The 15,437-nt window shown below is 40.3% G+C and overlaps 1 protein-coding gene across 1 annotated transcript in view; it reads right to left on the reverse strand.

The window, feature by feature from the left end:
• The window catches only part of SYNE2 (spectrin repeat containing nuclear envelope protein 2), a 374,975-nt gene that overhangs the window by 159,226 nt on the left and 200,312 nt on the right, over positions 1-15,437 (reverse strand). Inside the window, 4 exon segments of the mRNA XM_017892401.1 lie at positions 205-208; positions 465-730; positions 5,702-5,920; positions 8,724-8,868. Coding sequence (XP_017747890.1) covers positions 205-208; positions 465-730; positions 5,702-5,920; positions 8,724-8,868 — 634 coding nt within the window.

The following is a 15,437-nucleotide window of genomic DNA, read 5'->3' on the forward strand; positions in this document are numbered from 1 at the left end:
CCCGTGTAGCTGGGACTACAGGCGCCCGCCACCACGCCCGGCTAATTTTTGTATTTTTAGTAGAGACGGGGTTTCACCGTGTTAGCCAGGATGGTCTTGATCTCCTGACCTCATGATCTGCCCACCTCGGCCTCCCAAAGTGCTGGGATTACAGGAGTGAGTCACTGAGCCCGGCCTGAATTTCCTATAATAAATATGTATTACTAAACTAGAAAAAGGGGGAAAAAAAAAATCACAAATGACAAAAAAGGAAACTGGAAGGCTATTCACCCTCATTAATACCAGGATGGAAAATATGTGCTTAATTACAGTTATTAATCTGTTCTATCCCTTTTTATACCTATCAGTGTTGTCTCACCTCAATTCTATTATATCATTTGCCATTATTCTATACTTTTAGATTTTCTAAATGTTGAGCCATAATTGTTAAGCACATGTTCTTAATAGCTTTTCATAAATCTTACTTGCTGCATCGTTCCTGCATAGAAGTAATTTCTTGAAATGCTGGAACAGTTTCCACAGCCCCTGAGCTTTCAGGAACATTCTGGATACTTCTGATGCGCTGAAGAAGTAGAGTCAGTAACAGCTGCTGCTTCTCCACATTCTCTCCATATTGGCATAAACAGTCTAGCAGCTCAGAGAGTTCCTCTGTGGTGTATGCCTCTTTTGTTTTGGAAATTTCAGGGAGTTCTTCCTGAAGATTATCTAAAATAATTGCTTCTCGTTCAATCTAATTCAATAAACAAAAAGAACTAAAATAAGTAAAATATACAGTTACCATTTCAGGACCTGAAGTAGCCATAATTTTTGTATGCTCTCTCTTCAAACGGTTGCTAGTGCCATATCCTAGCATGTTTTCCTATAGCTGGGAATATTAATCCTCTGCTATCAGAATCCCTTAATTCCCCGCTATTGCTCATGTTGATGTGTGACTGAAATAGAGTACTGCTCTTGTGGTATGAAGGAAATGCTGTTGAATATCCTCATAAATAATTTATTTCTCCTTCAGATTTCAGTTGGATAAAGCAACATTTCTCCTGAGATAAGCACATGAGCTCCACCAAACTGCTTTCATTAAGTATAAGAGGTAGGGCAACTATTGGATATGGAAAATTTTTCTGCTGGTTTCTTTTCTTTCACTTCCAATCCCTATATGCTAAAAAAGTAAGTCCAGCAGATTCTCATTACCCTGACACACGACAAAGATAAAGCAGCCAGAATTACCGAACCAATCAAGTTATTTATCAATAATGGTGTACACAGAACTCAGAAATACATAACTCATTACATCACATATCTAGAAACTGTTAGTTCCACCAGCCCTGAACTCAGAACTAAGATGTAGAAAAAAGTCTCAAAGGCCCCTGAATCAGGTCATTCTTACGCCTCCCCTTGAATCCTCTGGCCCACCCCTTGGCTACAGTACTTATTTATCACATCCTGCCTCAGCGATGGTTAACTCTCCTGCTCCATGTTCAAACACAGTCATGGATCTTGCAATCATGACATTACAGGATGTCACTCCAGTCATCTATGTTTATGATATCATACTAACTGAAATGGTGAGGACCTGAATGGCCAGTCAGACATGCCAGAGGGTGAGAAACAAAGCCTGTGAAAATTCAGGAGCCCCAGTGTCAGGGCCTGGGGCATGCCAGGACTTCTCTAAGGTAAAGGTCAAGTTGTTCAATCTTATAACTCTACCACTAAGAAAGAGACACAGCACTGAACAGACCTTTTCGGGTCTGGAAGGCAGTCTATGCTATCCTTGGGATTACTGCTCAGATGCATTTATCAGAATGCTGCCAATGTCGAGAGGGACCTGGAGAAAAAGCACCACAGCAGGGTCGGGCTGTGGTATAAGCTGCCCTGCCATTTGGGCTATATGATCCAGCTGGGTACCCAATAACTAGAATACATGGATGCAGATGTAGACTGGCCACTGTCCAAGAGACCCAGGTGTGCAATGGGTGCTTCTCATCACCTCAAACCTAAATTCAGTTGAATTAGAAGTCCTGGTTCTTTGCCAGACAGCTACATTTCCACCAGGGAATGAGATAAGGGTTCCATTGCATCGTTTTGTGTCCCCCGCTGGAAACCAGCATGCAAATAAAGAAATTGCTACATTGATGGGGGAATTGTACATGTAGGGTTTCCAGTGTGCATCAGGGTCGAAAAAACTATGTCTGTAATCCAGGACTTAATGGGGCACCTCTTGGTGCTTACACACCAGAAATCGGCAGATTTAACTTGATAATAACCAGAAATGGGCAGCTGTAGCAACCCCGATCCAGTAAGAGTAAAAAGACTAAAGGCTCAGACCTTCCCTGTTTCATTTCCCCTCATCTCCCACTCCTGTTCCCTGGGATCACTTTCCAAAATAAACTACCATTTGCAAGTCTCAGTCCCAAGCTCTGGTGTCCACTGAGAAGTTGGTAAGTGATTGAGAACGGGGAATACAAGAGGGAGAACTATATATAGAGAGAGAGACAGAGTCTCTCTCTGTCACCCAGGCTAGAGTGCCATGGCGTGATCTCAGCTCACTGTAACCTCCACCTCCTAGGTTCAAGCAATCCTCTCCCTCAGTCTCCCGAGTAGCTGGGATTACAGGCATCCGCTACCACGCCTGGCTAATTTTTTTGTATTTTTAGTAGAGACAGGGTTTCACCATCTTGGCCAGGCTGGTCTTGAACTCCTAAGCTCGTGATCTACCCACCTCGGCCTCCCAAAGTGCTGGGATTACAGGCGTCAGCCACGGTGCCTGGCCACAGTTTTTATTAGGACAATAATTTTACCCCAAAGCCAGGCAATTCTTCAACTTGGGAATGAATAAACAAACTGTATGACACCCACCCAAAGCAATACTAGTCAGGAATAAAGAGAAATGAATTACGAATACAAGCAGCAGCAAGAATGGATTTCAAGTGCATTATGCTTAGGGAAAAAAGCAAACTCAAAAGGCCACAAACTGTAAGGAGTCCATCGATACGACATTCTGGAAATGGAAATACTATGGGAACGGAAACAGATTAATGTTCCCGGGTTGGAGGTTACGGAAGGCACTGACCACAAAGAAGAACAGGGGAAACTTCTAGGGTGACAGAATTACCTTAAACATTGATTTTGTTGGTGATCATGTGATCGTGTGCACTTGTCAGAACAACACATTTTATGCTAAAAAGTGTGAAGACAGCCCTAGAATCAGTAAAATAGTTGCAAAAAGCCTGTGCATTCACTTTTCCACCTAGAAGAGGCTTTGCAATACCTTGATGATTTTCCTTAGACATGGGATCCTAATAAAATTGGTTATAAAACTTTTAGGTTCATGGTCAATTGTAAAGTTCGGTCTAGAAAGGGAGAAGGACCCATAGTTGCATCATGAGCAAATCCAATGAAGGAGACCGAAAAACCCAGAACCAGCAGAAAAGGGACTCAACAAAGAAATGACTGTTGGTGCAAGTGGGAGAAGCCAGCCTCACATCTCCAATCATCTTTGACAATGTGACATTCTTCTAGCACATTATGATTGTCGAAGCAAAAAATGATGATTCCGAATAACCCAAGTGAATAGTTACAGTAAAGAACTTTTGTTTAAGAAAACAGGGAAATAAAATTTTAGGGGGACACAAGTTCTATCAAAATTTAAATTTAGTTTTTAATTTGTAAACTTATAAACAGTCATTTAAGTTTTTTAAAAGTCTACTGATATAAACTGTTTATTTCATCAAGACTGGATTATTATGTTACTATAGAAGATGTGTTTAAAGCAGAAATTCACTTTGTCATATATAAAAGCACCAACCATGCTAACAGAAGCTTACATGTATGGGCTGTTAGATGATGTAATTTTTATTAAATGGATAAAAGCTACATTAAAATCATATCAATTTGATGTATGTAAATATCATGTAAGTTAACAGATTAATGGCTAAGCACCAGAGTCTAAGTTTGAATCCTCTACTATCCCTTGTGAATTTGAGCAAGTTACTCAGTCTCACCGTGTCTCATTTTCCTCATCTACAAAGTAAGGATAATAAAAATATCCTCACAGAATTCTTGAATAGTGCTCTGAACTATGCCTGCCACATAATAATTGCTCAATTTAGTAGTTGTTTTTATTATTGTTATTACAGGGAAGCATTTTTTTTGGCTTGTGTTATTCTGAAAAATATTTTGTTAGCAGATTTTGTCAAATGCTTACGTGAATAATTAGAAAGTTCTATATGAATGGAGTCTGAATTAATAACACATAATTGCAAATGGGTATATAGCAATAATGTGATAAAATAAAAAGAGCAAAATGTTAGAATTAGCCTAGACCTGAATTTAAATAAGAGACGTCCCTCAACAAATATTTATTAAGTGCCCACTAAGTGCAGGGCCCTAGCCAGGTTCCAAGGTTACAGCAGTGAGCAAGACAGCCCCAGCCGCAGCCCACAGGGGCTTACAGCTTAATCAATCTCTACCTGGGGACCTTGTGCCATTACTTAACCTGTCAGTGCTTCAGTCTCCCCATCTATAAAATGGTGATAATATTTACTTCCCAGGGACAATGCAAAGATTCAGTAAGAAGAGGTGTGAACTGCCTTCTCAGCACAGCATAGTAACTCAACAAATGGTACCATTATGGACAGGCAAGCACTGATGCCAGCAGCCCCAACCAAAAGTGTAATTTATAAAGTTTATTTTAACATTCAAGAGACTATTCACTAGTCAGTGCTCACCAGGACCACTGACATAATATTCATTTTTAAGGACAATAGTCATAAGCAAGATAATACGATAGTGCTAAACATTTCATCCTAAGATAACTTTACGTTGTTTTTTGTTTGTTTGTTTGTTTTTGAGACAGGGTCTCGCTCTGTTGCCCAGGCTGGAATGCTAGAATACAGTGGCGTGATCATGGCTCACTACAGTCTTGACCTCTCATCAAGAGATCCTCCCACCTCAGCCTCCCAAGTAGCTGTGACTAGAGGCATGTGCCACCAGGCCCAGATTTTTTTAATTTTTTGTAGAGATGGGATTCACTCCATTGCCTGGGCTGTTCTAGAACTCCTGGGCTCAAGCAATTCTCCTGTCTCAGCCTCCCAAAGTGCTGGGATTACGTATGTGAGCCACTGCACCCAGCTATCTTTAATTTTCTAAATTAATTTTCTTTCTAAATATACGTGATACCTAAATCCTGAACCAAGGCTAAATTAACATTTGTGATTGATACATATCATGCAGGTTTTGAGACCATTTTCAAAAAGAATATCATAACCTCACATATTTTTAGGGCCACATTTAACAATTACAGTTAATTTCCATAGCTAAAAATTATAGTTAATTTCAAAATTATTTGGTGATTATGCAAATTACCTAATTCTAACCTTCAGTATAATGTAGAGACAGTTATTTCCGAGAGGGGTTAAGTTATTTTCACAATAAAGACTGTAATGCTCAAACCAGCTAGTAGTCACTTATTAATAAAAATTATCTGCTACCAAAAAAAGGCACTACTATAAAAGAATCCAAATAAGTTATTGGAGGTTATCTTAATAAGGCCTGATATCTATCAACATTTATGTATCACGTATAAATGATGTGCACAAGTAGTATAGACTGACGACTCGTTTTATAGAAAAACAAGGTGAAAGTAATAAAACAATTTAAATAACACGTTAGAAACTACATGGTTTGTTGAAAATGAAGCACTCACTTCTTCACTGACAAATTTCCAATCCTGCTTCAGTTCTTCACACCACATCTCCCACTCTTGAGCAGCTTCCAGCAAACTCAGCCATTTCTCCCACAGAGCCGACACGATCTTGAGCAAACATATGCCATCATTTTCTGTGCACCTGAGTTTCAAGAGTCTAAGGATCTGTCGTAGTTTCATTAACTCTTCTTTGGTTGATGTAAGATTTGACACCAAGTCCTTAGGAAAGAAAAGAAAAAAAAAATAAAGAGGGACATACTGTTAGGTTTTTCCTGAAACTTACAAACTCTTTCAAATTCTGAACAATTAATTATTTCAATCTTCCATAAGTATTGCATGATCCACTTCTTATTCTTTTAGAAGTCAATTTAGACCAGATGAGAATTATCTATGTATTATTGTATTCTGCATGAATTTGGGACTACAGGGACAAATAACGACCCATAAACCATTTTTTTCCAAGAAAGAAAGTACTTTCAAAAGCAAATATTTGCCAGATGCAGCAGCTCATGCCTGTAATCCCAGCACTTTGAGAGGCCAAGGTGGGCAGATTACGAGATCAGGAGATTGAGACCATCCTGGCCAAATGGTGAAATCCCATCTCTACTAAAAATACAAAAATTAGCTGGGCATGGTGGCATGCGCCTGTAGTCCCAGCTACTCAGGAGGCTGAGGCAGGAGAATTATCTGAACCTGGGAGGCAGAGGTTGCAGTGAGCTCAAATTGCACCACTGCACTCCAGCCTGGGCAACAGAGTGAGACTCCGTCTAAAAAAAAAAAAGAAATTCTATAAGAGGCTGGGCACAGTGGCTCATGCAGCACTTTGGGAGACTGAGGCAGGAGGATTGCTTGAGGCCAGGAATTCAAGGCAGACTGGGCAACATCACAAGACCCTGTCTCTACAAAAAATTTAAAAATTAACCAGGGCCGGGCGCGGTGGCTCAAGCCTGTAATCCCAGCACTTTGGGAGGCCGAGACAGGCGGATCACGAGGTCAGGAGATCGAGACCATCCTGGCTAACACGGTGAAACCCCGTCTCTACTAAAAAATACAAAAAATTAGCCGGGCAAGGTGGTGGGTGCCTGTGGTCCCAGCTACTCAGGAGGCTGAGGCAAGAGAATGGCGTGAACCCGGGAGGCGGAGGTTGCGGTGAGCTGAGATCCGGCCACTGCACTCCAGCCTGGGCGACAGAGCAAGACTCCGTCTCAAAAAAAAAAAAATTAACCAGGCATGGTGGTGTATGCCTATAGCCCCAGCTACTTAGCTGGCTGGGGCGGGAGGATCCTTTGAGGCCAGGAGCTCAAGACTGTGATAAGCCATGATTACAGCGTTGTACTACAGCCTGGGTGACAGAACAAGACTCTTTCCTATTAGAACAACAACAACAACAAAAAAATCTAGAAGTACAATAGCCATCATTATCTGGGTTTCTCCTTTCAAGGTTTCAGTTACTTGTGATCAACAATGGTCCAAAAATATTTAAAAATTCCAGAAGGAAAAAATGTGTAAGATTTATTTGTATAAAATGTATGTTTTATTTGTATACAAATATATAAGTGCTATTCTGACTAGTGTGATGAAATCTCATGCCATCTCTCTCCATCCAACCTGGGATACGAATCTTCCCTTTGTCCAGCACATTCGTGCTGTGTATGTTCCCTGCCTACGAGTTATTCGGTAGCCTTCTTGGTGATCAGATCAACTGTTGTGGTATCAAATGCTTGTGTTCCAGATGAATAGTAGCCCAACGTTACCTCACTATGGCTATATCATTTCATTTCATCACTTCATTTCATTACCTCACTTCATTTCAGCACCCAGGCACTGTATAGTCTCACGTCATCACAAGAAGGGTGAAAACAGTACAATGACATATTTTGAGAGAAAGGGACCACATTCACATAACTTTTATTACAGCATATTGTTATAATTACTCTGTTATTGTTGTTGACCTGACTGTACATAATTTATAAATTAAACTTTATCACAGGTATGTATAGGAAAAAAATTATAAACAGAGTTCAGTGGTATTCATAGTCTCAAGCATCCACTGGGTGTCTTGGAACATATCTCCCTGTGGATAAGGGGGGACTACTGTACATTTTGTTATTTTAACTTAAGTCTCACATTTCACTAATTAGTTCCTTTGCACAATACTTCCTATATCAACCACCAACACAATATTAAAAGGTTTTTCTTGGTTTGCTTTTGTTTTTGGTGAATGTTAACTATAGATGATTTAGAAAGTCCTCATCAAAATCCTAATAACATAATACCATAGATTCTAACAGATGAAAATAAGCAAAAGCTCAAATTGCTTTACAACAGTCTAATAAGTAACCAGAACTTAGAGCTTATGACAGTTGCAGTAAGCAATCAGTGGACAATAAGGCTCTGTCATGGATCCAGCAGCATCCCTCAAAGTCACATGAGAGGTGACGCTTTAGAAAAGCCATGAGTAAGGACAGGATGCTATTGGGGGATGACTGCCTGTGAACCTGATTAATTAAATCTCTCAGTATCATTGCTTCATTTCCTTCCTTCTGGCTTTTTAAGCTTCAATATATTACATAAGGCCAGGCACAGTGGCTCGCGCCTGTAATCCCAGCACTTTGAAGGGCCGAGGCTGGAGGATCGCTTGAAGTCAGGAGTTCAAGAGCAGCCTGGGCAAAATAGTGAAACCCCGTCTCTACTGAAAATACAAAAATTAGTGGGGCATGGTAGCAGGCACTATAATTCCAGCTAGTTAGGAGGCTGAGGCAGGAGAATCAAATCACTTGAACCCGGGAGGTGGAAGCTGCAGTGAGTCAAGACTGCATGACTGCATTCCAGCCTGGGCAAGACTCTGTCTCAAATATACATATAACATTACCCTCTGGCTTTTGATTTGAGGAATATTCATGGGTATTTAACTCAGCGTGAATATTTCTATGGGTCATAACAGGGCCACATTCTCTGCTATCTCTGCCAGTTTTGCAATTTTTTGCACACAGACTTAGTGGCTAATTGCCAATACTATTACCTTGCTCTGTTCCAAGCGCTCTAAAGCTTCTCTGTAAGACAGTGGCAACGAGGACATGGACTGTCCAAGAACTGTCTCCATTTTGCTGAGGTTACTGCAAATATCCTCTTCAAGTTTTCTATAGCATTTGTAATTCTCAAGACACCTAGTGAGTCACAGTTAGAAAAAAAAGTGGTATTAAATTTTATTTAACACAATACATTCAAAATTTTCCAGAAAAAATACTCCACACTTAATTTTTAAGAGAAGACATGACAACTTTCTTTTTTGCTAGCCAATGCATCTTCTAAGAAGGTTTTATTCCCAAAGGGACCTGCATATGGGTTTAAATGCAAACTTGAAAAGGAAGGAAGGGCTGTCCTCTAAACTGAAGATTTTTTTTCCTAAAGTTCACTTCAGTCAAATGAAAACTGCATTCTCAAACACACTGATGAGCTGTAAATTGGTTCAATTCTTGTGGAAAACCACTTAGTCTTAAAACTATTCCTATCTTTGACCCATTAACGTAGCTTCTGCAATTTACTCTGCAATTTACCTTAAGAACTGTATCCTAAACATATGGAACTTATCCTAAATCTTTTGCACAGTAAAACATCTTTATTCACTAGACTGTTAATTAAAACAGCACATATTGGAATACCCTTATCTAACAAAGGTATGATTAAGAAATTAAAACGATTCATTGTATACAATATTATAGAGTAATTACAATTACTTTTACAAAGTATTTGTTATAATCAAGAAAAGAACTGTTATAAAATTTTAAAATAAAGCTGGATATTTGATATATATAGCATATATATTTTAAAACACTATAAAATTATGCATACAAAAACAGACACAGGCTAAATCCTCCATTGAATGTAACTAAAAACTCTGTATCAAATTATTCTTAAAAAGCAACTCTTAAAACACATGAATAAATTGACAGGGAATTGGGGAGCCAAACTGTAAAATGGAAATAAACAGAAATAGGCAAAGTTGTAGAACCAGTTTTTTGCCTTGAGGGCACCTGAGTTTCAGTTTTCTTTGATTCCTACTGAAAGGTGGGGGACAGACCATAAAGCTGGAAGTCAATCCCAGGATGAGTGTCTAATGGAAAACTCCCTCTGCACGAATATTTGTAACACATATAACTAGAAAGGCCCACTCTCTAAAGTAGAGAATTCCTAGAAATCAGTAAGAAAAAAACAACCAATAAAATTGGGTTAAGGCTTGAATAAGCATTTTACGGAAGAGAAAACATGAATGACCAATAAACATTCAAAAAAAGAGATCAAACTAATTAGCAGTAACAGAAGTGCAAATTAAAACCACGATGAAATACGTCTTCTTACTCATCAGATGGGCAAAAATTAAGTCTCACAATATCAAATGTTGGCAAGGATATGGGACAACTGGAATACTTATATGCTGCTGGTTTGAGTGGAAATTGGCAAAATCATTTGGCATTAAAAATTTAAGATGTCAGGCCAGGTGCAGTGGCACACGCCGATAATCCCAGCACTTTGGGAGGCCAAGGAGGTCCAATCACTTGAGGTCAGGAGTTCGAGACCAGCCTGGCCAACATGGTGAAACCCCGTCTCTACAAAAAAAATACAAAAATTAGCTGGGCATGGTGGCGTGTGCCAGTAGTTCCAACTATTTGGGAGGTTGAAGCAGGAGAATCGCTTGAACCCAGGAGGCAGAGGTTGCAGTGAGCTGAGATCGGGCCACTGCACTCCAGCCTGGGCAACAGAGCGAGACTCCATCTCAAAAAAAAAAAAAAAAAAAAAAATTTAAGATGTCCATAACCTCTTGTTCTGAATGATCACACTCCTAGATATTTACCCAAGTGAAGTTATTACACTTAAAAATTTTCCTGAGTAGTACTGTTTCTGAATGCAAAAACTGGAAGCAATCCAAATGTCCATCAATAGCTAAGTAAATAAATTTTACTAAGAACATGAATAAACCTCAGTCATAATGATGGGTTTGAAAAAATGAAGTGAGGTATGCAGGAGGGGCAAGATGACTGAATAGAAGCCTCTACTTACCATCATCCCACAGGAACACCAAATTTGACACCTATCTCCATACAAAAGCAACTTCATAAAAAACAAAAATTACGTGACCAGTCATAGTACCTAGTTTTAACTTCATATCTCTGAAAGAGGCATGGAAGAGGATAAAAAAGGTAGTCTTGAATTGCTGATACCACTACTCACCCATCCCCCAGCAGCAGCAGCATGGCAGGGAGAAAGAATCCGTGTGCCTGGGGGAGGGAAAGCGCAGCAACTGGGGGACTTTGCATTAGAATGCAGTGCTGCCAACATAGGACAGAACTCAGCCAGCATGAAGCATTTAGACTAGCCCTAGCCAGAGGGCAACTGCCCATCCCAGTGGTTGAAACTAGAATTGCAGCAAGCCTCATCACCTCGGCCTAAAGTACTTTGGGGTCCTAAATAAACTTGAAAGGTTGTCGAGACCACAAAGACTGCAACTCCTAGGTAAGTCCTACTGCTGTGCTACAATCAGAGCCAGTGGACTTGCTGGGGCAAGCGATCAAGTGAGACACCAGCCAGGCCAGCTAAGGGAGTCCTTGGCATTACCTCTCCTCCAACCCCATGAACCACAGCTCACAGTTCCAAAAGAGACTCCTTCTTTCTACTTGAGAGGAGGAGAGGGAAGGATAAAGAGGACTTTGTCTTGCAACTTGGATACCAGCTAAGTAGGACTGGGTACTGGGCAGAGTCATGAGGCCCCCATTCCAGGACCTAGCTCCTAGATGACATTTCCAGACACACCCTGGGCCAGAAGGGAACCCACTTCCTTGAAGGGAAGGACCCAGTCCTGGCAGGATTCATTGCCTGCTGACTAAAGAGCCCTAGGGCCCTGAATAATCAACAGTGGCAACCAGGTAGTACACACAGTGGGCTTTGGGTGAGACTGAGACATGCTGGCTTCAGGTGGGACTCAGCACCTTCACAACTGTGGTGGCTACCAGGAGAGGCCCTTTCTGCTTGAGAAAGCAGAGGAAAGAGTAAAGGAGACTGTCTTGAGTTTAGGTACCAGCTCAGCCACAGTGGGGAAGAGTACTAAGTGAGCTCTTGGAGTCTAGGTATTAGCTCTTGGACAGTATCTCTGGACCCAGCCTGGGCCAGAGGATAGAGCCCACTGCCCTGAACGGTGAGTCCCAGGCCTGGCAGCATTCACAAGCCGACTGAAGATCCCTTGAGCCTTTAGTGAACATGAGCAGTACCCTGGCAGTACTTTCTGTGGGCCTGCAGTGGTGGTGGACATGGGGAAAGGGGAGACAAGATGTGAAGGATTTTGTCTTGTGGCTTGGGTGCCAGCTCAGCCACAGGAGCACACAGCACCAGGTAGATTCCTAAGGTTTCCAACTCCAGGCACTGGCTCCCAGACAGCATATCTGAACTCACCTAGGTGCGGGGCAACTTGCCACCCTTAAGGGAAGGACACAAGCCTGGCTGGCTTTATCACCTGTTGATTGTAGAGCCCTAGGGCCTTGAGCAAACATGGGCAATAGCCAGGTACTGTTTACAGAGGGCCTTGGACAAGGCCCAGTGCTGATGCTGTGCTGACTTCAGGTCTGATCCAGTGCACCCCCTGTAGTGGTTGCCACAAGGGTGCTTGTTTCACCTCTACCCCAGCACTAGGCAGCTCAGCACACAGATTCTGTTTGTTTGGGAGAAAGTGAGGGAAAACAATAAGAGTCTCTGCCTCCTAATCCAGAGAATTCTTCCAGATCTCATACAAGACCACCAAGATGGTAGCTCTACGACTCTGCAAAAACCACAGCATTATTAGGCTTGGGGTATCCCGTAATGCAGATATGATTACCATGACCAAAAACTTAGATCGCAACACTCAAGTCTCTTAGAATACCTGGAAAGCCTGCCCAAGAAGGACAGGTACAAACAACCCCAGATTGTGACTAAAATAAATACTTGACTCTTCAATACTCAGACACTGACAAACATCCACAAGCATCAAGACCATCCATGAAAAAATGACTTCACCAAACAAACTAAATAAGGCACCAGGAACCAATTTCAGAGAGAGAAATATGTGACCTTTCAGACAGAGAATTCAAAATAGCTGTTTTGAGGAAAATCAAAGAAATTCAAGATAACAGAGAAGGAATTCAAAATCCTATCAGATAAATTTAACAAAGGGATTGAAATAATCAGAAAGAATAAGCGAAATTCTGGGGTTGAAAACTGCAATGGACATACTGAGGAATGCATCAGAGTCTCTTACCAGCAGAATTGATCAAGCAGAAGAAAGAATTACTAAGCTTGAAGACAGGACAATTTGAAAATACACAGTCAGAGGAGATAAAAGAAAAAAGAATAGAAAAAAAATAAAGCATGCCTACAAAATCTAGAAAATAGCCTCAAAAGGTGAATCCTTTAAGAGTTATTAGGCTGGACACAGTGGCTCACACCTGTAATCCCAACACTTTGGGTGGCAGAGGAGGGCAGATTACTTGAGGTCAGGAGTTCAAGACCAGCCTGGCCGACATGGGGAAACCCTGTCTCTACTGAAAATACAAAATATTAGCCAGTGTGGTGGCTTGTGCCTGTAATTCCAGCTACCTGGGAGGCTGGGGCATGAGAATTGCTTGAACCTGGGAGGTTGCAATGAGCCAAGACTGTGCATTGCACTCCAGCTTGGGTGACAGAGTGAGACTCTGTCTCAAAAGAGAAAAAAAGAGTTATTGGCCTTAAAGGGGAGGTAGAGGGAGAGATAATGGGTTGAAAGTTTACTCAAAGAGTTTACTCACAGAACTTCCCAAACCTATAGAAAGATATCAATAAATGGTTCTGGGAAAACTGGATTATCTATCTATATCTTCAACCAGAAAAATGAAACTAGACCCCCTATCTCTCATTATATACAAAACTAAAATCAAAATGGATTAAAGACTTAAATCTAAGACCTATGAAACTACTAAAAGAAAACATTGGGGAAAACTCTTTAGGACACCAGACTGGGCAAAGATTTCTTGAGTAATAATACCCCACAGGCACAGACAACCAAAGCAAAAATGTACAAATGGGATAACATCAAGTTAAAAAGCTTTTGCACAGCAAAGGAAATAATCAACAAAGTGAAGAGACAACCCACAGAATGAGAGAAAATATTTGCAAACTACCCATCTGACAAGGGATTAATAACCAGAATATATAAGGAGCTCAAATAACTGTACAGGAAAAAAAGTAATAATCCAATTAAAAAATGGGCAAAAGATATGGATAGACATTTCTCAAAAGAAGACATACAAATGGCAAACAGATATGGAGGTGTTCAGTATCAATGACCATCAGAGAAATGCAAATCAAAACTATAATGAGACATCATCTCACCCAGTTAAAATGGCTTTTAGCCAAAAGACAGGCAATAATAAATGCTGGCAAGGATGTGGAGAAAAGAGAACCTTCATATGCTGTTGGTGGTAATGCAAATTAGTACAACCACTATGGAGAACTATTTGGAGGATCCTCAAAAAAACTAAAAATAGAGCTACCATATGATCCTGGAATCCCACTGCTGTGTATATACCCAAAATAAATCAGTATATTGAAGAGATATCTGCACTCCCATGTTTAGTGCAGCATTATTCACAATAGTCAAGGTTTGGAAGCAACCCAAGTGTCCATCAACAGATGAGTGGATGAAGAAAATGTGGTATATACACAAAGGAGTACTATTTAGCCATTAAAATAAAAAAAAAAAAACCGAGATCCTGTTATTTGCAACAACATAAATGGAACTGGAGGTCATTATGTTAAGTGAAATAATCCAGGCACAGAAAGACAAACATTGCATATTCCCACTTATTTGTGGGATCTAATAATCAAAACAATTGAATTTGTGAACACAGAGAGCAGCAAGAATGGTTACCAGAGGCTGGGAAGGGTAGTGGGGGAGGTGGAAGGTAGATGGTAAATGGGTACAAAATAATAGAAAGAATGAATAAGCTCTAGTATTGATAGCACCACACAGTGACTACATTCAATAATAATTTAGCTGTACATTTAAAAATAACTAAAAGAGTACAGTTAGATTGTTTGTAACACAAAAGATAAATGCTTGAAATGATGAATATCTCATCTACCCTGATGCAACTATTACACACTGATTACCTGTATCAAAATATTCCATATATGCTGTAAATATATATACCTATATACTCACAAAAATTAAAAATTAAAAAAAGAAGTAACAGAAGAATGTACACACTAGGTATTAGCTTGAAATTGTGAAAACAGGACACACAAACACATAGTAAAAGTACAACTGGGAGTTCAAGACCAGCCTGACCAACATGGAGAAATCCCATCTCTACTAAAAATACAAAAAATTAGCCACACACGGGTGGTGCATGCCTGTAATCCCAACTACTCGGGAGGCTGAGGCAGGAGAATTGCTTGAACCCAGGAGGCGGAGGTTGCAGTGAGCCAAGATCGTGCCATTGCACTCCAGCCTGGGCAACAAAAGCGAAACTTTGTCTCAAAAAAACAAAAAAAAAAAAAGTAAAACAATAGTCAGGAAAATGGTAAACAAAATTTAGGAGAAGGATGGTTATTTCTGAGAAGAGAGAGGAGCACACAAGATAACTCAAATTAATGATGTACCTTTGGGTACAAAGATGTTAGTTTTATCATTTTTTTTTTTTTTTTTTTTTTTTTTTTTTTTTTTTTTTTT

Source organism: Rhinopithecus bieti, unplaced genomic scaffold (genome assembly GCF_001698545.2).
Source record: "Rhinopithecus bieti isolate Rb0 unplaced genomic scaffold, ASM169854v2 scaffold_20892, whole genome shotgun sequence".
Taxonomy (NCBI): Eukaryota; Metazoa; Chordata; class Mammalia; order Primates; family Cercopithecidae; genus Rhinopithecus; species Rhinopithecus bieti.